This window comes from Leiobunum rupestre, chromosome 8 (assembly GCF_980474605.1).
Source record: "Leiobunum rupestre chromosome 8, qqLeiRupe1.1.hap1, whole genome shotgun sequence".
Lineage (NCBI taxonomy): Eukaryota > Metazoa > Arthropoda > Arachnida > Opiliones > Sclerosomatidae > Leiobunum > Leiobunum rupestre.
In genome coordinates, this window is record NC_143391.1 from 54,247,977 (window position 1) to 54,273,961 (window position 25,985).

Sequence of the window (25,985 nt, forward strand, 5' to 3'; positions counted from 1 at the left end):
TAGGAAAAGGGCATGTTAATAAGCTTAACAATGAATATCAAGCTAGAGTAAGGAACAAACAACTTGCCACCAAGTACAAATCCAAGGAGAAAACCCGTAAGAAAATAACTGAAGAGGTAGAAAAAGAGTTGAGCCTCAAATATAAAAATATTTTATAGTGAAAAAAAAAACCATGTATATCATACATTTGAATAAAATGATTTTTTTTAATGTAAAGAAAATGTAATTGTGTATTTCCACCTGCGACCTTTAATTTGATTCGTCCCTCAGCTAACGTTTGCAGTTTTCGTGCACTGCGACCATAATTGTAAACGGAAGGGTTTGAACCTGCTTTGCAAGCTTGACGCTGTTTGGAGAAATATTGTTCTAAAGGATCTTGGTTTAAGTGGTCCGTAAGAACAAATTTGGCTCCGTTTTCCAAGAGGTAAGGCACTAACTCCAGCACGCATTTGGCTATTGGATATAAAATTTCAAGAATTAGAGTAAGAAAACCATCGAATTACAATAATTTAACATGCTTGTTTGACGCAACCTAGATACGGTTTCAGGGGTCAGTAACATTGCCTTTTTATCCTTTCCTTTAACGGGAAGGTTCTGCACATATGACTCCCATTCGTCAAGGTAGTTTAAAAAGTCATTTCTTAGCCCCTGAAAAGAAGATTAAATTTAACACTTGTAATTGTAAAAGAAAACGTTATAATACTTACGTTTAATCTACAATCGTTTGGTGACTTAAATGGTCTGACATTCTGGTTTCGCGTATGGTAACCTTCCAAAAGACTGCCAACATTCATAATGTCGAACCATTTGTTGAACATTTCGATGAACCTGATTAACTCAGGGCAGGAATTTGGGAAATAGTCTTAAAGCTTGGGCAACGCTGTTCGATAAAACTTGGGTTGCATATTTGACTTTCATGCGGTTTTTCCCATCTAAGTGTTTCTCTGATATTTTGTATAATTTCCGTAGATTTCTTTGGGCACTATCAACGCGTACCACCTCTTTTATTGTATCCCACATCAAATGCTCATCATTAATTTTCATCTTTCTGAATGTAGATTTATTGCTACTGTTAAGTAAACAGTTCCTTACCGTTTCGATTAGATGAGGGGAGTCAAATAGTAAGTAAAGATCTCTTTCATCACTGCATGAGTAAGGATTTTTACATTTATAATCCCCATTCATACCAAAACACTTCCTATTAGTCGCAGCTCCATCACCTACGACACTCAGAATTTTTAGACCACTTAACTCTAACTTACGAATAGCTTCCCACATTAAGCTGTCCAGTTTTTCTGCTGTTAGAGAGTTTGTAGCAAAATGAGCGAAAGGGTACTTGTAGCAGAGCTTATTCCCCGAACCATAAATTGAAGAACATGAGTTGCAATTTGTTTGTCCTTATAAAGTTCGGAGTTCAAATCTGTCAAGCTTTGCTCAACATTGTTCAGTTCAGTGAACCCAATTAGGTCTCCACTTTCGGCTCGGTACACAAGTTCTTCACGCATTTTTATCTCGTCTAAAACTAGACAATAATAGTCAGTACCATTTGTGTTCTTCATTTTCTTTTTCTTCAGGTCGTCCCTAATTTTTTGAAAAACTTCAGGCCTGAAACCTGTTTGCGCCCCAATATCTGGCGAATGTCTTTGTAACGTGCTCTTGGATGGCAACTTCAATATTCCAGATTCGTTCAATACCTTGTATAAGCCTGGAGATTTTTCAAACATAAAAAGGCACCATTGTATCACTAGAGGATGCCATCGCCGTCCATTAGGATTTTTCTTGGGCATTTTCAACTGTGTGGCCAAAAATAGCGTTGAAAAGTCATTATTGGTTTTGTTCCAAGACTGAGATTCTGTATTTGGTTCGGGATCACTTGTGTTTTCATTTTGTTTCTTTCCAATATGTTTCTCTAGTATATGCATGAAAAAATCGTGTTTATCGTCTTGCAATTCATTTCCAGACTTGTCAATTTGCTTTTCTGTTTCTTTAGAATTCTTCAATTTTGATATTAATTCCCCCTTTGACAAATTTTTAAACGGAGCGACAGTACTTTGATGTCGATTTCTTCTTTTTCGTGCTATTACTCTAAAACTGGCTCGATGCTTTGTGCAAAAAAAGCAACGTGTTTTTTGATGAGGTTGAAGTACAAGGGTTTGTCTACTTTGGTGTGCTCTTCATCTGGCGTCATGGCAACCCACGCGACGGAATCGTTTAATGCTAATTTTATTACTTCAATCTGATTTAAGGGTATAGGGTCTGTTGGGATCTTCAAAGTTCGGTAGCAGTAGGGACCAGGAACACTCAATAAAGAAACCGGAAAAATTCCAAACTGCGTCTCTTTTACGAGTTTAAGAGAACCTCTAGTATTTTTGGTGCATTGATGAAGCTCAACATTTCTGATTTCGTTGATGAAATATTTGATATCGACGACCCTTCGTTCATTCAATTCTTCGGGTTTTTTTTTTCAATTCGGGAGGGGTGTATGATTCTAAACACAGAGCTGGGGAAAATATTAATTGAATTCGAAATTATGTGAAATTGTTGAGTATACAATTTCACTCAGCTGAACTGGGCCCACCATGGGGAATTCAAGGTAAAAGTATCCATTGATGAGATGGCGATTTAGTTTGGCGACGGATAATTATTAGGTAATGTTGAAAATCACATTTGCGATGTAGTTAGAATTGTTCGTCTTGACAAAGAAAAGTGACTGGTGCAGCACTCGATGACCTTGCAGAGTGCTCCTTTTTGTTTTCTGATATTAAGTGTCTATCGTACACCTTTCTGCTCGTTATAACATAACCGCTAAAAAAACAATAATGAGGGAAATCTACTCCTGGTACAATCTAGGCCGTTTCCTGGCACCAGTCCATATTTTTTTTTAATTAAAAAATGTGTCCTTTTAGAAAATTTTAAATGTATCTTTAACTTTGATTATTATAAACATTCGTAACGCAAAATTTAATATTTTATTTTATTTGTAACAGTATCAATTCTATAAAATAGGTTGTCAAACGTATCTTACTTATAAAAACAACTGATCAATGATCATGTTAAAGGCTGTGCTTGGGTTTTTACGGTGGTATTTGGGAGGCGATATCTCTGAAACAAAGCCCTTTAGGACCCATTTGCAGTAAGCATTTTTTTCTTATTGAGACCCAGATAACACGTTCCTGAATTTTTGAAATATTTATTAGTAACACCATATATTGAGGCCTTAAATAAAATTATAATGATTATCACAGAAAAGTTTAAACAAGGAAGAAATTAATGATTCTTTTTAATAAGATTCAAGCTAATGAACCGGAAACGATAAAATGGTATTAAAAACTTATATTATATTAAAATACTCGAAATCAAAAACTGACCGAAACTGATCTACAATTACATCTGTACATAAATAATTGAAATAAGGGAAAATATTTTCTTTGATAAAATTTCTATCCAATTCTCGAGTACTTTATCAGGAAATATTTGATATTCTCTGAATATGACTTCTCCAATCTTTATTGAACTTATATCATCCAAAATTATTGACTCCTTTCTGTAAATCACTTGATCCTACCTTTATCAAAATTATTTGAACTAACATGAAATAAGGTTATTTTCGTATCTGTATGAGTCCTTCTTTATTTGGATTATACTATATTCTTCCAAAATATCTAACGTTAACCGTTTCATCTTTAATTGTGTTTATATGTATAAAGAGCTTTTAGCGAACCCTAGCAATGCCACGCAACTAACAGGCCAAATATACTTGTAGTTCTGAAGGACGACCATTTTTCAACACCAACGAGTGATTTTTATCAGGGCCGTCGATAGCGAACCCGAGCCCTGGTAAAATATAAGTTCTGGGACCCAAGAGAGCCTTTACTGGAGATAGCTATACTTTTTCTGAGAGAAACCCGAGAGAGGAAAACCTGGTTTGTGGAAACGTGGGCCCCTCTCTTCTCTCGCCTGAATTTTATACTAAAATAAATAATAATAATAATAATCAGCAAGGCACCTTAGCCATCAAGCAACTCTTACAGTGGGCGGGGTTTTAATGCGTAGGAGGGTGGTGGCAAGCCCATCAAGCCACGCGAGTCAACAACTCCCTACACCAACTATTACCGGTAACCTCAACAAGTTTTTATGGAACGGGAAACCAAAGAGCTCGTGGGAAACCCCTTTAACCAGTGGGGAGATACATGTAACTTTCAAACTCAACGCGGAAGTAGTTGTTCCGAGTTTTCAACCAGTGCCACAAGCTGGGATCGAACCCGGCTCCTTTTGCTGCGAAAGTTCCACCCCAATGATAATGCCACAGGTGGTTATTGACTATTTCTTAGTAACCTTAAACTCCTTCATATAATCAATGTAAGATTCTTTAGCTATCTTCATAAAATGTGGTTAGTATTTCAAACTAATAAATAATTATATCTGTGGCATTTACCTTTGTTTCAAAAATTTATGAACTTCTCTTGTGACTTTATTGAGAACCTCAGGTGGGAAAAGACAGCTATGAGTTTATGGCCGATAAATTTAATAACAACAGGAAAATGTCGTACATACAAGTTTGAATTTAATGAAATGTTAATACGTATTTTGTGTTGGGGAAACGACTGCAACAAAACCTTTTTCTGTTAAAGTTCAAAGCGTATCCAGTTGATATTTAACTCCAATTAAACTTTGAAGAGTATTTTTTCTAACGCAAGAAAAACGAGATGAAAACGAATTCGCTATTGGTATAATGATTTCTACCATAGAAATAAGTCTTAGATAAAGTGATGTAGACCAGGGAGAGTTCTGTTTTGAAACCCCTTTGCCAGTAGCTTTGACTGTAAGAACTTTTGAGGCCCACCTAGCCCCCACCCCCTTTATAAAATGTCCGCTATGATACAACTTAGATAGATATTATTTATTTTACTGTGATAAATTAACGGCGCAGTATAAAGCAGACAGTTCCCTTATAAAAAATGTCTCAAGAAATCTTAAGAAATGTTTAACGGTATTCTTTGGAATTTCTTAAGTAATTCCCTTGGGAAACATAGCGTTCTTAAGAGTTTCGTTTTGTTAATGTGTTTTTCGAAAAAACATATGTGTATTCTGAAGAATACCATAAAATTATCTTAACATTTTCTAAAGAATTCCCTTAAGATTTCCTAAAGAACTTTAATGATACTGGAAAATTAGTATAATTTAGGATTGGTTTTTGTGAAATGTTAAAATATTTACAATCGATTTCGATTTGGCATTTGTTAATCATGTCAATTTTAGATTTAATTTCAAACATTAAAACTTAATCAACTGGTAATTGATTTTAATATAAAATTGTTTTGGTTATCTTTTAAAAGGTTATTAAAAATTGAAACCCAATAAAAAAAATTATTATTTATATAACAAGATCTGGTTATATTTGCGCAGGTCATTTTTTTCAGTGTCTCAAAGAGTTTAATATTGGGCCCTTTTCTTTATAAAAATAGAAATATAATCAAACTTAATTTTGTCCACGATTTCCCTCTATTTATGCTACGAGTTTGTATCTAATATCCCCCCATTTATTTACGTTGTCCACAGACTTATTTTCCCATTATTTCCCTAAAATTTTTCTCTAAAAATTTCCATTCGATCATCTTCATAAATTTTAAGAAATAATTTCCCAATATATTCCAATGCAATTTCTCTCAAAACTTCACTTCCACTTTCCAAAGAGTTCTGAAGATAATTTTTCCAAACTTTCATACCCATAGACGACCTAGAGCTTCCTAGGATTTTCTTAAGATTTCTTGAGACATTTTTTGTAAGGATTATCGCTGTGTGGTTTAACAAATATAGTAGGATTTTAGTTTAAATTAATTGGTGAAAGATAAAATAGGATACAGATTAAAGGTATGTATTTTTTACCGTTTTCATGACTAAAATACCGTTTTGTGTTTAGCTTTTACTTTTACTTTTTGATGTTCACGAAAAAGGTAAGTTTAACTTCTATTTTCAAATGCAAAAAAAGCTTTATTTGAAATTAATTTAGGAGTCGAAGCCGGAATTTGTGTTATTGACTGTAAGTATATTTTTATTACTTTCTTCGAACTAAAGAAAAGATCACCCAGTAAAATTATATTAAAATGTAGTGTTTATGACTAGAATTATTTTTTTAAACAGAAGGAAACTGAGGTTATAAGGAAATTAAAAGTTTTGCAAGGCATAACAGTGATTTTAGAGGTTATTTTTATAAAAAAAAAACAATTTTAAATTAATTATATGTTGTATCCAAATAGTGTTTGTAAAGTGTACCAAAAATGGGGATTTTATGCCTAAGCAGTGCGATTGGTTTGGAAATTGCTACTGTGTTGATACCTTCTGGGGGACGAGAGATAATAGTCGGTATATCAAAAACGACTGCTTAAAAGGTTATTTTTTTCATTTTTACATAAACATTCATCAAATTTGCATAACTTATTCTATGACGTCTATTCAATCTTCTTCAGATTCAATATCTTCAAAAACTACGCCAAATACTCCAATAACCAAACCAACGACACCTAAAATGATTCAGATATTAAACCCAATTCAAATTTCAACAACTACGGGGATAACGATCCCGACAACGCCACGAACACCAACGACTGTTGCACCAACAAAACCAACAACTACGGAAACAACGACTCAAATATCAACAAGTGCAGCGACAACTGCTGCACCAACAACCACTACAACAATTCTAAAAACAACCGTTACGAAGACAATGATCCCAAAAACGACTCGAATACCAACAACTATTCCAACAACGAAACCAACAATTACAGCGACAACTTTCCCGTCCTCGACTAGAATAACAACAGTGGCAGCGACAACGATTCCAACAACGATTCGAATAGCAACAACTGCTGCTACAAAAATACCAACAACAATTTTAATACCAACCACTACAGTAGAAACTGAATCAACTTCAGAAGAGGGATCGACAGTACAAATTGAATACACTTCAGAAGACGGATTGACAGTAGAAACTGAATCTACTTTAGAAGACCGATCGACAGTAGAAACTGAATCCACTTCTGAAGACGAATCGACAGTACAAACTGAATCCACTTCTGAAGACGAATCGACAGTACAAACTGAATCCACTTCTGAAGACGAATCGACAGTACAAACTGAATCCACTTCTGAAGACGAATCGACAGTACAAACTGAATCCACTTCTGAAGACGAATCGACAGTACAAACTGAATCCACTTCTGAAGACGAATCGACAGTACAAATTCAATACACTTCAGAAGACGGATTGACAGTAGAAACTGATTCCACTTCCGTTGACGTTTCGAGAATACAAACTGAATCAACTTCAATGGACGGATCAACTTTTGAAACCGAGTTCACTTTAAAGGATGGTGAGAAATTGCAAACGGTAACACCCTCACCTTCTGAGACTATCAAGCAGCAACTTAAATCAAGTAACTATGATGATATAATTTTATATGATAAAACAAACAGACTTAAAAAAAATTGTTTGATTCTTTTCAACGTTCAAATGGACTGTCAACCAAAGACGACGAAGAAACCCCTTCACCAACTGTTAAACCTTGGAGCTCGAGACAATATTTTCCCGGACGGGGCAAAAATGCTTGTTTACACTTTTGTAAATTTTTTTTCAACAACATTTTACGCTTTTGTGAATTATATTGAATTTAAAATTAATCAATTATTTTTATGTAAAATGCGATCGGTAGCAGAAATAGATCCCGGGTCACCTAGTTTTATTTACTGCGTAAAAATAACTATATTTTTCTTTATAAAAAATGTCTTTAGTTTCTGATTTATTTTAATTTGTTTAATCTCTTTATTTTCTCGTTGAGATAACGAGTGTTTTTTATTTACCTTTTTTTGGTATTATTGGTGTTGGTAGGTTTTTTCACGTCCATAGTACGCTGTTATCTATTATTTTTTAAGAGTAATAACTTTTTGATATTGTCAAGGTTTGTGAGAAATCGTTAATTTTTCGAAGTTATCGGCATGTACGTCGTTTTCTAATGTTTGATTAACTTAGTCACATATTCGGAATTTATTTAACGAATTCTTTTAACGGCTTAAAATGTGTCATATAATTTTATTAATCGGGTGATACCGGTTTGACGTGTCTTCAGTATTTAGACAAGTCGCTTTTTCGTGCTTTGTAGGGTGTGTTCGTTTCTTGCTATTAGAATTGTATGTTAATTTGTATGATTGACTTTTGCTTAAATTGTAAGTTAATTTGTTGATTGCGTTGTTTATTTTTTCTATTGGTTACCTTTGTTTTGAAGCCTAATTGATTAAGTTAGTATTATATATTTGAATATTAAAAATTGCGGTAGTATCGAGCGGGGTTTGAACTCGACTCCTTCCGCATGAAAGACAGGAGTTAAACCACGGAACCGACGACGCTCCTTCCACTGTGCAGTTATTAAGTAACTTAGATGTAACGAATTTAAGTTTTACGATACGCGATTTCAAAGTATAATAGCGTTAGTTGCTCTCGAAATATTTTATTAAATATTTTAAATTAAACTCGCATGTTTCGTCTGAGTCATTTAATCCGTCGCAGGAGGTTTACAATTCCACCGAGGAGAGGTTATATTTGGGGCTTGATCCACTTGTTTTTTTTTGGTATAGAAATAAATGTGCTATTAATAATTTGGAGTCCTCGAAAAATGTTTCTTCCAGATAAACAATATAAACCTGTTTGTGACTACGATGGCAGTTTTTATCCGGTGCAATGCTATTTCAAAGACAGCGTGAAAACTTGCATTTGTTCAAACAAGGATGGTCAACATTTGGGAGACATACCCGTTTATTCCCATTCGACCGAAAGAATTTTAAAATGTAGCCCAATTGGCGGGGTGATTTGGTATTTTATTTATAAGGTATGTACTATCGAAGATCCATGTTTAGGTTAGGTTAGAGTTGGTTAAGTTTACTATTTCAGTTTTGGTTCAGTTACTTTTCTTGACTTTACACATCGCGTTTCAGCAAGAAAAATAGCAATTTGTATCTTTCTTTTTATTAAGATGGAATTAATAATTATTATTGATGTATAAATACCCTCCTTTATTAGCTATCCGCTCCATTGCAAACGACTTCAGTAACTAAATTGAAAACATAGCAAAAGCCAATTTATATAGCAGCGTTCGGTCGAATGGGACACATAAAAACCGCACGTTTCGTCGGAATTCGGTCGAATGGGATTTCGGTCGAATGGGACTAAAGCGACATACCCAGTGATGTATAATATCCTGTGAAATTCTGTTTGAGAAAACGAAGACCTATTTTATCTGTATATGTTTTATGGAAAACGAAAAATTTGATTTTTTTTTAACTCTAAAATTCAAACTTTAAAAAATCCTACTAACAGACACTTGGTACACCGATCAACAAACAATTTGAAAAAAAAAGTTGAACTTATTTTATCCTGGGTACCTAGAAATGCACTCGTTCAAAAAGCACCACTTGTGCTGGATCCAAAGGTGTATTTGACAACAATGGACGTTTAAAGTCACCATGACTAATCTTTGGGTCCTTGTAACTCAGAAATGTCTAATGAACACGAATTCTTAAGTGCATCGTTCCAGGAGTTGTCGAGCTAAGTACTCGTATTTAATTAATGTATCGATCCAAACGACCCAACCGCGGTTTATTTTGAAATGAACTTATGTAATTTTGCCCTAAACAAATTTTCTTCTCTGAATGAAATAGGAGCTTATTTAAGGGCTCAGCGAACTTTTATATGGGCACAATTAGTGAAGAAAAAGGCAGGAAGAAAACTAGTGGGAGAGTTAACAATTTCATTTCCCAATTAACAATAAAGTACCTGTCAAACAAACTTACGACAACTGAAAATGGCAACTTTATAATAACTGTTAAAAACATTTGTATACCGTACTAGAATAACATTACTAAATAAGCATTAGTTTACACTAAAGAGATAGCTACATCGTCAAACATACTTTAATTGCATTACTTAACGATGGTTAGTTGACAATAGATATAAACCTAAGAATGTCGATTTACGTAGAGCCAATTTTTGAGACGTAAATGAAATAACTGACGTCAGCGGTCTTTCGTGAGCGACCCGTTTAAAAAAAATAAAAAATCCTTTTTTTTTTTCGAGTATCAACTAATTACGCAAGTTGCAAATCTTTCACTGGAAATAAACGTTTTCCTATCGATGTTTTTGGTTGAAATGCTTTTAATTAATTTTAATTAACTATTTCTAAAGAAAAACAAACCTTGTCTTAGTTAATTTAATTGTATTTAACCTTTAAAAAATTTAGCTTTTGCCTTTATTATAATGTTCATGATAGCCAGGTCGTGCTAGATCATTCTAAATAGGTACACATTTTAAAGATTTCCTGTATTTTGGATATTTTTTATTAATATTTGTGATATAAATTTTTTGAACGTAATTTTAATTAAATTCTTCCAATTAATGGTTTTACCGATTAAGTTTTAGATTATTAATAGTTTTTTTTTGGTTTAAGCTTACCTGTCGACGCAGGTAAGCGTTTATTTAAATCTTAAACTACAAAAATAAACAAAAAACAAACAGGAAATATGAACAATCCTATAACTGCAACTTCATACAACTTTTTGACCTTCTATTCTGCATATGCCGGCTTCTAATAGCTGTGTGAAGATTACTTTTTCGTTTTTTCTAAAATATTCACATTCAGTTAAACAACATAAAAAAGCTTTGAATTAAAATAAGATTTTAACATTTCTATAGGATTTTGATCTTTAACATTCATTCTTGTCTGATAACTGTAATCGATTGCCAATTTGTCTATCCCCATAAAAATCTGAATTATTTTAAAATACTGACATTTTTCTCCCTCATAAAACCAATATAATGTTTATAAAAGTTTAAAATTTGGAATGAAATTTTGGATTAAAACAACAATTTCGTCTAAGAAATCTACAGTTTCAATTAATAGTTTGAAATTGGCGCTGCTTAAACCGAGTCCTACGAATAAATAGGCGCGATCAGCTGATATGATATGTGGATATATATCTGTACCCCTTTTGTTTATTTATTATGACAGATACTTTTCCGTAGTTGGCATTAAGTATTAATAGCAACATGAATATGTTATACATTTTTGCATCAGTTAGGTTAAATTATTTCCAGATAAATGTAAAAATCCTGTAAGGTAAATTTATGCAAAGGACATCGCACTTCTTCTATGGGATTTGGCTTTCGACAGATTTTTGAAACATATTGCTAAGCTTGATCAAAGGAGCAAAATTGACTCTTGCCATTTTTCCGTAGCTCTTGTAAATTGTCCAGTATCAGCGGTCAAAAGTGGACAAAACTTAGTATAGTCTATTTGTTAAAAGGAGTCACGGCCCATCGGTTAGCGTTCTACGCTCGCGCGTCGCTAGTCCGGGCTCACTATCAATAGAGTTTTCTCGCCAAGATTTTTACACCTACTATATACGAGCGGCTAATTCTCCGACCGGTTCGAAGAGTTTATTGGTTGCAGAGGCGAGCATGAGCGGCATTTATTTTCGATTTTTACTTGCGCCTAGCACCTTTTTTTACGAACGTACTATTAACCCAACGTGTGTGTTTGTGTGATTTGAGATGTTTCTCTTTTTCTCATGCCTAATAATGCTTTCGAGCGCCCCGTCACTTTGATATCATGACCGTCAGTAAGCGATTCCCAGTGGCGTACCGGGGGGCGGGGTTATATGGAATTTCACCGTTATTAAATTTAAAAATTAACTCCCAACTTTTGTACGTTTGTTCTCATGCCCGTAAGTAAGCGATTCGCGCTATTTAATCAGTGGCGCACCTGAAGAGGAAGGAGGCTTTAAAATAATTTCTCATTGATCCCATTTATAATTTAGAATAGCTAACGTGTTCGGACAAAAATATGAAATTTACATAAATTTTGAAGGTCGAATTTTGGGTGTCTTTGCGACCCCGAAGTAGTTAATTGTTTTATTTTGATTTTTTGCTAGCACAATTTGGCCGTTATATTTGTATTCAGCACAAATTGTATACATGAAATGTAAATTTTCTTTGTCATAATTTTATTAGACACCTTAATAATCAACAGAAACGAAATTTAAATGTTTAAAAAAATATATATATAAAATAATTTAATTACAGGTCTAAAACTTTGCTAAACTTATTTGCTTAAGGAAATAAATCCGTAGAAAATATTAGCCAAACAACTAAACAAACAAAAGGTAATTAGGTAAAGGAAGACCTTTTTAATCAGAAATAGCGCGGTACTTCGGCACGTATGCCTTCTAGGCGAAGAAAAATCGAATAATAAAATACAAATTTTCCACTATATAGTCAAGTTGAAATGGAAAAACCTCATTTGGTATTTTCTATTCATTAGGACCCATAGGATACGCCCTTAATTTTTGACACTCTTACCTAGAACACCCTGTATGTAAATCTGACATTACTAGCTAGGTGGAGAAATTAATCTTATGACTATGGTCCTTAAAGCTAAAAGTCTGGACGGGTTTTTCTCTTAATCGGAAACCAGCCCCGAAAACGGTTTATTTTGTCAATTTATAATACATTTTGTAGGTGTTTGAATTAGGGTTGAGTAGTTTTGTTTTCTGAAACACGAGCTAAAATATGGGCCTTAGATTTCAGATAAACTGATTTTTGATTAACCCCATAGTAATTTAAAAAAAAACTCAAACATGGACGCAGCGTTCAAAAACTATATTTTTGCCAATTTTACGCTCAACCTTTGGAAAAAAACGGAATAATATAGAAGACTGCGGTGTGTGTTTTATTGATAAATAGGTATGAGAACAAGTTTCAAATAAATTAATTTTTTAATTTATTCCTTTAATATTTTTAAGTTAATGAGAATCATAATTGGGGAATTTGGTTAACGTTTCGCATACTAGAATCGCTTTAAAATTCCCTTTCGTATTGCGTGTTAGGCTTTCAGCTCTACTAAGGCAACCATTTACTTAATTTATGTTTGGAGTGTAAAAATAATATTTCACTTAAGCACATTTCGTCAGTGCAGTATCAATCAATACAACGTGAAGCTACAGGAGTTAATTTCAAAATTGGAACGGTGTTGCCATCTAGTGCTTTTATTCGGTACTAAACATTCAAAAAGGGAGTATAACCTTTTTTATAATTTATCTGGGAAAGTTTTTCATTACCCCAGGCGCGAAAAAGAAAAAAAAATATAATTAATAGGATTTTTCCACACAGCATATTCTTACCATATTTGGTTAAAGTCGATTTTTAATATAATCCTAAGGTAGCCTCTACGTGAAGAGGCAATATTTCGAAATATAGCACGTTTTTAAATTAAATATATAATCACTGATATATAGTTATTTCACTAGTTAGAATGGTTTTGTTTAAAATTTATTAGTTGAATCAACAAAGTTTTGAACTAAAACCCCTATAGTAGCCTGATAGTAGAGGTTTAATGGGGAATTTATTGTACTATTTGTTATTGTTCGTAGTAATCCGTGTGGATTTTTTAATAAGCTTACAAGTGTTAGTGCACTCTACCAAACTAGAAAGGTCATAGACCCTTTAAGGTTCAACGAAATTACCTGAATATTTCTTGAAAGTTTTGACTTCGTTATTAAACTTAATTTTGTGGGATTTTTCCAAAATGCTTTACGCAGTCAGCACTATACTTAGACGAAAACGTACAACCCGATTCCTTACATACATAATTTCCCGCTTCAACTACATTATTATTTTCTGCTGAATCACATTTATTTCTATGATAATGATAACCAGATTTCGACTTAAATGCTTTATTACACTTGCAAATTTTGTAAAACATCTCTTTTTTGTGATAATCCAGCGTTCTCAATACATAGTCGTAGTAATGTGACTGTCGTGCAGTTACAGATGTGTTTTTCGCGCCTTTTCTGAGTAAAAGGCGCAAAAAACGCCACTGTGCAAGGGAGACTCTTCTCGTCTGTTTTTCCCTCAACGCAAACGCTTCATAGAATCATAGCGCATTGTCACTGTTTGTCAGCTCTGCAACCAATAATTTTTTTAACTTAAAGGTGCGAGATAAAAATCAATAAAACAATTTTACCACCCACCCCGCAGTGTTACAGAGACCCCAAATTTGGGAAGAAAATCCAATAAAAATAATATGGAAATATTTTTACATATTATGCTTCACTACACTACTCGAATTATTATAATGTAAGACGGAAGCGCTGTGACCCCTGGTGGCGGAAGTAAATTCCGAGAAGGAATATCAAAAAGCCACCGACGGAATGGATGTAAACATATTTTCATATTATCTTTCGATGAATTTATTCCAAAATTTGGGGTCTCTAGAATACTATGCACCCCCCTCCCAGGTGCGCCATTGATAAAATAACGTGAATCGCTTTCTTACGGACATGAGAACGAATGTGGAAAATTTGGGCGTGCAAACTTGAAAGGTGCGTGCTAAAAACTATATATATATCCTCCCCCCCCCTCCCGGGTACGCCACTGATGAGTTGGCGCTCGAAAGAATAATTAGGACGAGAAAAAGAGAATCAATTCTACACACACACACATACATACGTTGGGTTAATAGTATGTTCCTAAAAAAGGTGCTAGGCGCCAGTAAAAATCGAAAATAAACGCTGCGCATGCTCGTCTCTGCAACCAATAAACTCTTCTTTTCTCGTAACTTATTATTCGATGAATTTTCGTACGTGGAATTATTTATTATTCAATATTTTATGAGCAATAATAAAATAAAGAAATACTAAAGAAATCAGAATATATTATTACCCCTTCGCCCCGCGCCTATCGTTTAATAGTGGCACTGGGTGAAAATCCGGAACCACCACTCCTGCGTAGAGTTTGTAAGTTCTCTCCCCACTGGTTAAAGGGGTTTTCCACCGAGATCTTCGGTTTCCCCTTCCCATAAAAACTTGCTGAGGTTAACGGTAATAGTTAGTGTAGGGAGCTGTTGGCTCGCGTGGCATGAAGGGCTTGCCACCCCCTCCTACGCATTGTAACCCGGCCACCTGTTACTTGATCACGCACAAGCAACATTGCTTATGTGGTCGAAGGTGGTGCCTTGGGTGCGTTGATGATAATAAATAAAAGAAAGATGATGATAACGGACAGTAATTAGGATACTCAATGAAATTCTCGATTGAAATGTCTTTATTGATATATATAAAATAAAAAGGCAAAATACAGTTAACTCAAAAATGGGATTTCTTACTTAAATCTACCTGGTAGCCATGGTGAGGGTTATAACACTTAAATTGGGGCGGTAAAATAAAATATAGAAAGAAAAACTTGCGTTAAGCGCTTAATAAGAGATTTAATTAAATTATTGGGGAGAGTAGCTCTAAATTTAACTGGCGTCGAGAAGGTAGAAATCGGTTAAGATACTTTTTGGGTTGGGGGCTTGGTTTCTGGAATAAAGGGGTATTGTTCGGGGCTCTCGACACGGGGCTTTTCTCGCTCTTGAGACAGGATATTGACAAAACACTCTAACTTGGTATTAGAGGAATTATTGGGGAGTATCGATTTAACAGGATATTAGGGGCTCTAGACTCAATCTTTTAACTTGTCGGGGATTAGCGTATATTCTTAAACGTAGTTTTTTCGTTTCAGGGAATAGTAAGGGGGGGTTTTCAAGGAAATTTTCTACGTTACGGTTTCGCTGTCAGGGGATGTTGTCTTCTTTTCGCTGGCTCTGTTTCTTGGTGTCTCGAATACCGGATTACTGCATAAGCGACTTGGACGACTTGTTTCTCGATAAGAAGGGGACGGAACCCAGGAATGTCCTTTGCCAGTGGGATGATACTTCGACGACAGGTGGGTTTGGGGGGGTGCCTTTAGTTGACTCGATCTGCCGATAGTTTTTCCATCACGGGAAAAACGTTCTTGGATTTAGGGATTCATTTCAAATTAAACGCGATGGGCATTTCGCCTCTTTTGGGTTGACCGTTTATTTTGTGCATTATGCATCTTTTATTGGGACATCGGGGACTACGTTCTTGGGATATCGTGGCCTAAGCCCGGACTGGGTTGGGGATCTCTTCTAGTTCCGATTCTGTTCGAACTCTTCCTGTCAAAAAATCTCTTGCTGTTTCCTTTGCGTTCTCTGGTTTTGTTGTTCTTCCGTCTAGGGGGGTGGGGGGTGGAAAAGTCGGGTGTCGGAAGTGTAGGCTTGGTAGTGGTTTTTACTTGCAGTTATGGTTTCCTGGGGGGTTGGAAGGCGGCGTTATTATACTGGAGGGGTCTCTGTTTCTACCCCTTTTGGGTGACTGTTTATTTTTCGTCCTTGGCAACTAAATTTCGGGGATTTTTCCAGAGCCAAATATGACCTTTCACACTGTAAGGCAGGGGTTAGGTCAGCCGCTACATAGTTTGCATGAAAAAGGGGGGGAAATTCGGACGCTCTTTCCTGTTGGAACTGTTGCCTCATGGTGCAATTTGACCTTCTGGGTGGATTTTCCATTTTTCCTGGCGCCGGATTGTCTATCAGGGAGTAAGTAACACTAAGGTGGGACAATGAATAGAATAGATTCGCTAAATTATGGTTTTAAATAAACCTTTCCGTTTTATGGGGTTTTTTTCATTTAATTTTAATATTTAGAAGTTTAAAATTATATCCATCTTCTGCGATTTTTCTGGGGCTTTCTAAACATACCACGCATGGCATACCAAGTATAGTAAGGGCTAATTAAGTGTAATAAAGGATTTTTAATCAATTGGGGATTTTTGATTAAACTTAATGTACACTATGGGAAATTTATCAAATATAGGAGTATGGGGCACATAAATGAAAAACAATCTTAATTCTATTAATATTCATAAATGGGACACACAACGAAAAACACAGACTTAATACTTAACAAACGAAACAATTAATATTTATGATGATGATCTTATAGGTTTTACTTTAATTAGGGGTTTTAAATTGTTTATTTTATTTCAATTCGATAAATATTTAAATATGTATTTATAGGGGCTTGATTTTAACTAACTTTACTTTTGAATTTTTATTGTTGGCTTACCTATTATTATTTACTTTTATTGTTAGGAGAAATCGATTTTGTTTCATTTTTTTTCCCGTTATGCGGGGTTTCGGTTTTTATTTGGTATTATAAAAAAAAAAGATTAATAGGCATAAAAAAAATAATAAACACAAAACAAATTTTCTTCCTCGATTGAGGGCATTTAACAAAGAAAAAATTAAAAGAAAAAAAAACACTTCTCGCCAATGTGCCACAGGGGTAACAATATATGATTAACCGTTTCGTTGAATCCCACATTCAACACTCGCTCATAGGTAAGAAACAGTCACTCAACAACAGATCAAACACTTATTTATCGATACAGCAAATACTCGGTTAAAGTCACGGTCACACGACAGTTAAGACTCAATACTTAACTATTTATCTACTGAGTTCGTTCATCGTGCGATCAGAACGTCGTACGAACAGAACGTAACCAAATACGACGCTCTTTTTTTTTGAGATACACAAACATCGATGTCGACCCGAGGCCTTAGACACCAGCGCACACACAATAACTGATTAATTAGGGTGATATATGTGTAACGGCCACTCCAACGGGGGGATACGTGGGGATAGGGGTGGGGTGGGGACACCCGTGGCGGAAGTATCCCGACCACCCGTTGGGGGATTGGTAGTCGTCCTCACACGGCCTTCCACAAACTCTGCCTCCCGGACGCCTGAGATTACAGGAGTGAGCCACTACTCCCGGCCGACGTTCGGTTTTGGAAAGCACCCGGAATTTCGGCAAGAAACCTCTATTGATAGTGAGCCCGGACTAGCGACGTGCAAACATAGAGCGCTAAGCGATGGGCCAAGACTTCTTTTAACAAATAGACTAAAGTAAGTTTAGTCCACTTTTGACCGCTGCTACTGGCCAAACTATAGGAGCTAGGACAATGGACAATTTTGCTCCTTTGATCAAGCCGAACAACATGTTTCAATTTGAAAAAAATCGGTTGAAAGCAAAATCCCATAGAAGAAGTGCGATGTCCTTTATTAATTCAAGAGGCTTAAAATATTTTAGTAAGTTACGGGCTTAACAAATTAAAATAAATGTTATGAAATAGACTCTGGGCCAGGTTACATTTTATCACGAATTATTAGGATATGTAGGATTCATTTTGAAGTGAAATTTCATCGATACCTTTCACTGATTAAGTTCGAAATTGCTCGTACTACAGTGTTTTACTGAAACATTTTACAATCAAAGAGCCACCTCTACTCAATTTGACATTTCAAAATAATTCTAGAGCTTGATAAGAGTATTCTTAGGTCAAATTTAACCTTCATAGAGGGCAGCCTCTGCTGTGACCAGGTCATTTTTCACTTAATCTTAGCCAGAATTCTCAATTTAAAGATTTTGGAAATTTATACATAGATTTAGACTGTTTAAGGATTCTTTGAGTCAGGTTGAAATTGACCAGCAATGAAATGAATTATTATTAAACTTGGGATTTATCTTTATGTAAAAATTAATCTGTTATTTTGACTCGTGGAAGAAAATATGATCAAGGGCTCTTAGGGAAGTGTTTTACCAAAACATAAATAATCAAAGAGCCACTTTTACCGAAATTGGCCTTTCAAATTAATTCTAGAGCTTGAAATGTGTTTTGGAAGGTCAAATTTAAACTTCATAGGGGGAAGCCACTGTTTGCTGCCTGGTCAAATTCACTGAATCTTAGCCAGAACTCTCAATTTAAAGAAAATTATTATTTAATAATTGATAGAATTATCGCACCCAAGGGATAAATGAAATGAAATTAAATACAGTATACTAATATATAAAAAAATCGTTGTTTAACAAAGGAAAATAAGATCTTCAACCAAAAGCAAATATCTACCTTGGCTTATAATGTAAAGGTAATATCTTTATCATTAGCAATAAAATAACCAAAAATATGACAAAATTTTATTCTTTTGAGATATATTATTACTTGAAAAAGAGGTCAAAAAGTAATCAATAAATAAAAAATGCTAACTACCTTATTATCATAAATAACATAATAACCAAAAGTCGACTATTATTTTTATGGGGGAATTTAATGCACTCAAAAGGAGAAATAATGTAAGTCGCACTGTTTATAGCTTTCATTTTTTCCTAAACAAATATCTAATCATGGTACTAGTTGCTACATTAAATGGAATATTTTCTTCAATTATAACAGTTGAAAATTAAATGATTTAAAAAAAATTGTATTTCAGCTTCCTTTTCCATTACTAGGTGGCACCACGATATCCAGTAAGGTTGTTTTTTTTCAAGAATCGTATAGCTTCATTGCCTTCTCTAATAATAAGGGCTTTATCACAATGAAAAACTGAAACTTATGAACCAATCCCCCAATGCATGCCACGAATGGAAAGAGGTTGTAAAGGTGGTACGGGTGAGGGGGTGGGCACTAGATGAAAACTCGGAACTACTCATTCCGCGTTTAGTTTGCAAGTTCTCTCCCCTCTGGTTTTAGGGGTTTTCCCCCGAGCTCTTTGGTTTCCCATTCTATAAAAACTTGTTGTGGTCAATGGTGTTAGTAAGAATAGGAATCTGTTGGCTCACGTGGCATGAAGGTCTTGCCACCACCCTCCTACGCAATTTCACCCGGCCTCAGGTATTAGCCTAGTTGATTATTATTATTATTATTAGAAATTAATTTTTTTCTCCGCCAAGAAGCGTAGATTCTAATTTTATTTAACCCATGCCAGTCTGGTGCTTTAAACACGCGTCTTTATGACAGTAAAAACCTTTGCTTAAAATCCCAGCTAGTGAAAACTCAATTTAGCCGGGAGTAGTGGCTCACTCCTGTAATCCCAGGCGTCCGGGAGGCAGAGTTTGTGGAAGACCGTGTGAGGACGACCACTAATCCCCCAACGGGTGGTTGTCATACTTCCGCCACGGGTGTCCCAACCCTATCCCTAAGTATCCCCCCGTTGGCGTGGCCGTAACACATATCTCGCACCTGATTAATCAAGTGGACGAGCGGACTGTATTGTCCCACCCGTCACAATGGCTCATAACGAGCAAAAACAAAAAACTCAATTTATTGTACACTTATTTTATGCCCCCTGTTTAATTTTTAGGTCAACGAATGTTTCCCAATATACAAAATTTTTCCCTTTCTTTTCTTCAAAATGTGTCACACCAGCACCAACAATATATTGCCCTTTTGTAAAAGCTCGGAAACCCCGAGAGCCAACTCGACCCTTTCTAACCGACGGGGGTCAAATGCGGGGACATAGCGTCCAAAGCTTTCCTCTACTTCTTCCATGCTCTCAGTCGACATTCCAACAGGAAAAGTTACCTTAAAGGTATAAATACTCAATGCACGACCGTTTTGGTTAGATTCTCGTGTACTCTCTCTTGGATTTGAACGTTGAAGGAGGTTTCCTTTAAATAAAGATATTTTTAGACTTTTACTTCGTCTTTACTTTTAATACCTTAGTAACCCTAACGGAGAGAGGCATTAATACGGCTCTCTGATTTTTTTTCAGTCGGCGACACAGAATTAAATGAATAGCTCTCCCAAATCCCGGTAGATAACGAAACGAAATTCTACAATGACCAATTAAACTTAAGGGGGCCTTGATAGTCTTATGGAGCCGACTGTTGCTATAAAAGACCAAAATAACTCAGGGCCAAATCACAGTAAATTAGATACGAGAACCAAAAACTGAACTACATTAAGGCACTTTTTGCGAAATTTTTTAAAATGCATTATCGCTAAACAGGTGAATTTAGTACTTGGATTCCGCTTCACTCCGTTTAATTTTGATGAAAAGCAATTACATTTATTCTAATCTTATTAAATAAACTGTTTAAAATACTTCAAATTTGAGTTAAGCTCAAAGGTTTTAAAAAATATTTTGTATTAGGCTTAAGGAAAAATATTTGTTCTTTGAAGAAATTTAGAAAATATCACCACCTTCCTCTGAATTGTTTAATTTTACTGTTGTTCGTTGTGGAAAATATCATTAACAGGTATATATCGTTAAACGGTATCTTTCACATATTAAAAGGTTTTTAATTAGTCATAATTTGGAGTAGAAGTATTTATTTTATTTTTATTCATTTAAAATATGCGTTGTATGACGTTACTATACAATAAAAAATATCACTATCCAGGGCACTACCTTAGCCCCCAGTCAGCTAGCGACTTAAAATCAGGCCTAAGGTGGTGCCTTGGGTGATTAGCCTAGCTGATTATTATTATTATTATTACCTTTAACGGATCCCTATAATTTAATTTAATTAAATTAAATGGTTATCTATTATGAAATATTTATCCCATCTTACTGTTTCCGACTGAAAATGTTTCCCAAATTTGCGTCAAAAGATCTCCTTTTTTTAAAAATAGAGCTAATACCCAAGGCACCACCTTCGACCACATAAGCAATGTTGCTTGTGCGTCATCAAGTAACAGGTGGCCGGGCTACAATGCGTAGGAGGGTGGTGGCAAGCCCTTCATGCCACGCGAGCCAACAGCTCCTTACACTAACTATTTCCGTTAACCTCAGCAAGTTTTTATGGGAAGGGGAAACCGAAGATCTCGGTGGAAAACCCCTTTAACCAGTGGGGAGAGAACTTACAAACTCTACGCAGAAGGAGTGGTTACTTATGTTTCAAAAATACCGCAATGTGTGTGCCTTTCGAGCAGCTGGCCTTATTCCCTGTTTAGTTATAGACCATTTTCACTTGCATGTATGTGGTGAATATTCGAAAAGCAAGAGACAAAGTAACATGCTATTAGTTTCGCTAAAAGCGAATCATATTTTAAAATTTGATTTGGTTTATTTATACCGTTAATTCATTTACCAATAAATTTTGGAGATAAGCTAGTCAAAATTGAATTTATATCAATGTAATGTGGAAAACTGGTGACCGGATTGACTTGGAATTCAAAAATAAAGTTAAAATTGCTCAAACCCCTCGACACGAAGAAACATTGGACCACCATTGACGATCTGGCCTTAGATTGGTAGGTCTAGTGATGCGTTTAAATGCTTCGAGTGGAGAGACGCAGGAGCGTACTACGTCTCGAGTCCTCTGCGGCACTAATAAAGCGGTGCGGCTCATATAATATTTACGTTTGTCTGTCTAACGCCTTATTTTGGGAAGCCAGCATATAAATAGCGTACGTTTATGAGGTATCATAAAATTATGGGTATTATTATTAGTGAAAGGGGTGAAGGGCTAAGGACATGCCCGTTTGCGCACTTCGACCAGACGTCCATTACTTATGGGTATATATTTAGTTAAATATAATTAAATATATTTTATTAAATATAAATTATAATTAATTTAGAAATAATCATTTACTTCAATTATTAATTTCAACCATTTTAATTTTCAAATAGAGCCTTGACATAAACCTAAAGATTTCCGAGATAATCTATCAATGACCGTATAACGATATACAAGCTCATCGTTATGCATTATGTAAGGACGAATTAGATGGACAAAGTTCATCATTTAAGTGTGCTTTGGATAATGAATATTTTGATGAAAAAAATTTGAGCCATCATGATTAAAATCGCTTAACCTATAACATTATAATTCATCTAAATCTATTATAGAAGGGTATTCAGTAAAAAAACTTGCCTGTCGAAAGTTCCCATTATCTGATTGTACTAGCATTTTTGATGGCGAGAAAGACACGTCCGATAATAGGTTGGCCGTGTGATATTAAACCCTTCCCCTGCCCTTGTATCATTTTTTGCATTCCCAGACCATACTCTCTCCTTGCTCCTGTGTTATTATCCTTTACCATGCTCCTCCCCTCATTTCCAATTAGCCTACTCTCTCCCCTGCTGAGTCTCATGTTCCCTATCAATGCTCTTGTGTTACTTTTTTTATTTCCCTGCCTCTCCCTTCTACTTGCCCGTATTACTTTCCCTTCACATTACCATCCCCTCTACTTCGCCGTGTCATTTCTCTCCACCTCTCCTCTTCTTGCCCGTATCATTTTCCCTTCCCCCTTCTTCTTTCCCTACACTCTCTCCAGTGTCAATTTTCCCATCCCCTGCCCCATCATCTCTGTTTGCTCTATTGAAAATTTCCCTACCCCTTTCCCTCCCTCTACTGAATGTGTTATCTTTCCTTACCCTTTCCTCTCCCCTGTTTCAATTACCTCATCTCCTGCCTATTTTTCTTCTCACCGAGTCATTTTTCCTTTCTCCTTTCCCCTCAGCTTGCCCCTGTATCATTTTTTACTTCGTCTGTTCTTCTACTGTATTCAATCGTGACCTTTCCCCCTTCCACTGCCCCTCTATTATATTTGCCTGTGTCATATTCCCCATCCCCTGCTAATCCCCTCTAAAAGTTTCGTGTCATTTATACCATCCCCTCCCTTCTCCTTGCCTGTGTCTTTTCCCCATCGAAATCCCTTTCCCTCTTCCCTGTGTTATTTTCCCCATCCCTGACGCCTCCTCTCTTCTTGCTCCTGTGTCACTTTCCCTTCCCCTCATTCTACTGGCATTGTAATTTGTCCCTCCCCCTTCCCGAAACATATCCTCTTTCCTTGCTCCTGTGCCAGTTGTTCCTTCCCCTGCCCCTCTTCGCTACTTGAATGTGCCATTTACCCTTGCCCTTTCCTTTCCCCTGTGTCATTTCCCTTCCTCTTCCTTTTCATTGCCCGTGTCATATTTCCCTTCCCCTCCCTTCCCCTCCCCTCTCCTTGCTTCTGTCATTGTTCCATTTGAAGTGCTATGGAGATCTTTTTTTCACCCGAATTAAGCATCTTCCTGTAGCTTCTGTCACCACTACTTATGATTACCAAAGACCCTAGAAAATATATCATTGCCTTGAGCGGGGCTCTGAAAAATTATATCAATTTTTACTATAATAAAATCTATAGATAGCGCCCTTCGGCCCAAATTTGCGGAGAACACATGTAGGAAGTGGGTAATAGCTTCGTTACAAAACCGGTAATAGGGAAGCTTTCTAAAATGTAATCTAGCCCCCAGGTTCAATTTTATCTTTTCCAAGACTCTAATCGCCCAATTATTACGCGGTGCTATGATGATAAGTTGAAAATTTGGCCTATTTTATTTATTTTACATTTCTTTTTGAAATTTTTAATTAACTTTAAGAGCTTATTAGAGATGTATTTTACAAAGGAAACTACTTTTTTCTTATTTTTTATTTTGACGCTAAAATGAAAATACAAAAATTATTAAAAATGCAGCTTTTTTTCTAGCTGGAATATATCTAAAAATAACAAGAAAATACTTTTACAAGATCTTAATTTCTGACAATTCCATACTTAAATTTGAAAGTTACTCTTAGGTATCACCCTTGAATTTAAGAATAGAACTTTCAAATGTACAATAAAATAAATATTTTTTTGCAAAGCGGAAATTTTGTTTATTAATTTTTAATTTGTCCTTTAATGAGTCATACATCGGTTAGATTAGTTTCTACAATTTCACAAACTATCGAAGAACAAAATCTTGTTGATTTTGTTTGTTGATTATATTTGTTTATTTAAAATTTTATTTGAAAAAAATGTACATTTTGGTTATCGGTAGAACTATTGGTACCGATTGATATACCTTTTGGCCAAAAATCCCTTCAATTACAGGAAATTCCAGGAAAACAATTCGATTATACCGACACGGGAAAATGGTTTTTCCATTTTCCTTGAAACGAGTCTTCAAACTAGATTTCGACTGTCAAAAATGTACGTGCCGTGTTAAGTTTCCATATGTGCATATCGTAATTAAAGGAAGTCCACATTTTAAGACTGTTCCTGTATGTTGAGGCCAACGTGCTTATTCCCAGCTACAATATGGCGGTGTCTGTTGATCGTTATAGGTATGGAGAAATATATTTTTTATGACAAACACATCTCCTCCGTAGGACATGCAATAAAGGTACGAATATAACTTTATAGTTGAATAACGAGATACTTAAATGCTAATTTCTTTGATTTGCTTTTTTTTTATAAATTTGTTTTTTATTTATCGTGTCTTTTTAAACCCAATTTCCATTTAAGATACACATAAATAAGGAAACCACAAAGAAGAAAGATACTGAATTAGATATTCCTTAATAATTTATTCTGAAAACAGGTTTGAGAAAACCGGTTTTCATCACAACAGCTTTATTCAAATTGTCTTCAGTTGCTTCGAAGGCTTTTCTTAAACTCCAAGAATCGAGGAACCTACGCGGACCCTGCTGGCCGTTTCCATAAATGTTAAAATCCTGTAAAGTAAAAGTGTAGTATGAACAAGATAAACTAGTAATGTGCATTTTCTTCGAATTTTATATGGCCTATACTAGAATAGTGTGAAACTAAAAAAAATCAAGTTAAAGATATTTTGGAGTGAAAGTGTCTTATCACTCGTCTTTTTAATTGCTACTGTAATTTAGTTTAAATAGTTTCGCGCGCCTAAGAAATTAACATTTAGTTTCCTCCTGTTACTCTTTTAATTAATATATTTGAAGCTTTGCTTTTGTATGACAAGTCAACCCAAAATAATAGTCTTTGCTCTCGACTCCAAGCAGATAGTATATTTTGGTTATTAGAACATCGTCAACTCTCTAGCTTCCTAGATTTCCAACATAACGTCAAATTTATCAATAGCTTTCTTCTTAAAATTGCACTGAAGCTTAAATATTAAAATACCACTGATTTACCAAATAAAATAAAACTGGCTTAATTTGTTAAACACCAATAGCTTACATTGTCAAATACCTCTGGCTTACATAGTAAAACACGAATAGCTTACACAGATAAATACCACTGGATCACGTCGTGAAATACCACTACCTAACGTAGTAAAACATTTTTGGTTAGCATCGTTAAAATCCAGACTAGCTTGCATCGTAAAATTAATTTTTTGCTTATCGGAAAACTGCTCGAGGTTACAAATTATTAATGCGCGCTGGCTTAAACCCAACGTCAATCGAAGTACAAACATAACACGTTGAAGAGGCCATACACCTATATCAACTACACTGTTAAAAAAATTCGTTC

The 25,985-nt window shown here is 35.2% G+C and overlaps 1 protein-coding gene and 1 long non-coding RNA gene across 3 annotated transcripts in view; both read left to right on the top strand.

Annotated features, from left to right (window-relative positions):
- LOC149933709 (uncharacterized) overlaps nt 1-25,985 on the top strand; it is a 586,576-nt gene that overhangs the window by 78,943 nt on the left and 481,648 nt on the right. The window lies entirely within an intron of this gene.
- LOC149933713 (uncharacterized) lies at nt 4,598-8,529 on the top strand. 2 transcript variants are annotated; one of them, XM_090155535.1, is made up of 6 exons: nt 4,598-4,727; nt 5,921-5,954; nt 6,011-6,040; nt 6,258-6,389; nt 6,468-7,433; nt 7,529-7,766. In XM_090155535.1, exons 1-6 carry the CDS (start codon nt 4,707-4,709, stop codon nt 7,663-7,665), a joined length of 1,320 nt encoding a protein of 439 aa, XP_090011661.1. In that variant the 5' UTR covers nt 4,598-4,706; the 3' UTR covers nt 7,666-7,766. The 2 variants fall into 2 exon arrangements, with proteins under 2 accessions (XP_090011661.1, XP_090011660.1); XM_090155534.1 differs by having other exon boundaries at nt 6,468-8,529.

Bases quoted from the DNA above. Each gene is read 5' to 3' on its own strand.
- LOC149933713 (XM_090155534.1), top strand. From the start codon at position 4,707: ATGAAAACGAATTCGCTATTG. The intron at 6,041-6,257 runs GTAAGTATATTT...GTATCCAAATAG, and splicing joins CGGAATTTGTGTTATTGACT to TGTTTGTAAAGTGTACCAAA. The intron at 6,390-6,467 runs GTTATTTTTTTC...AATCTTCTTCAG, and splicing joins CAAAAACGACTGCTTAAAAG to ATTCAATATCTTCAAAAACT.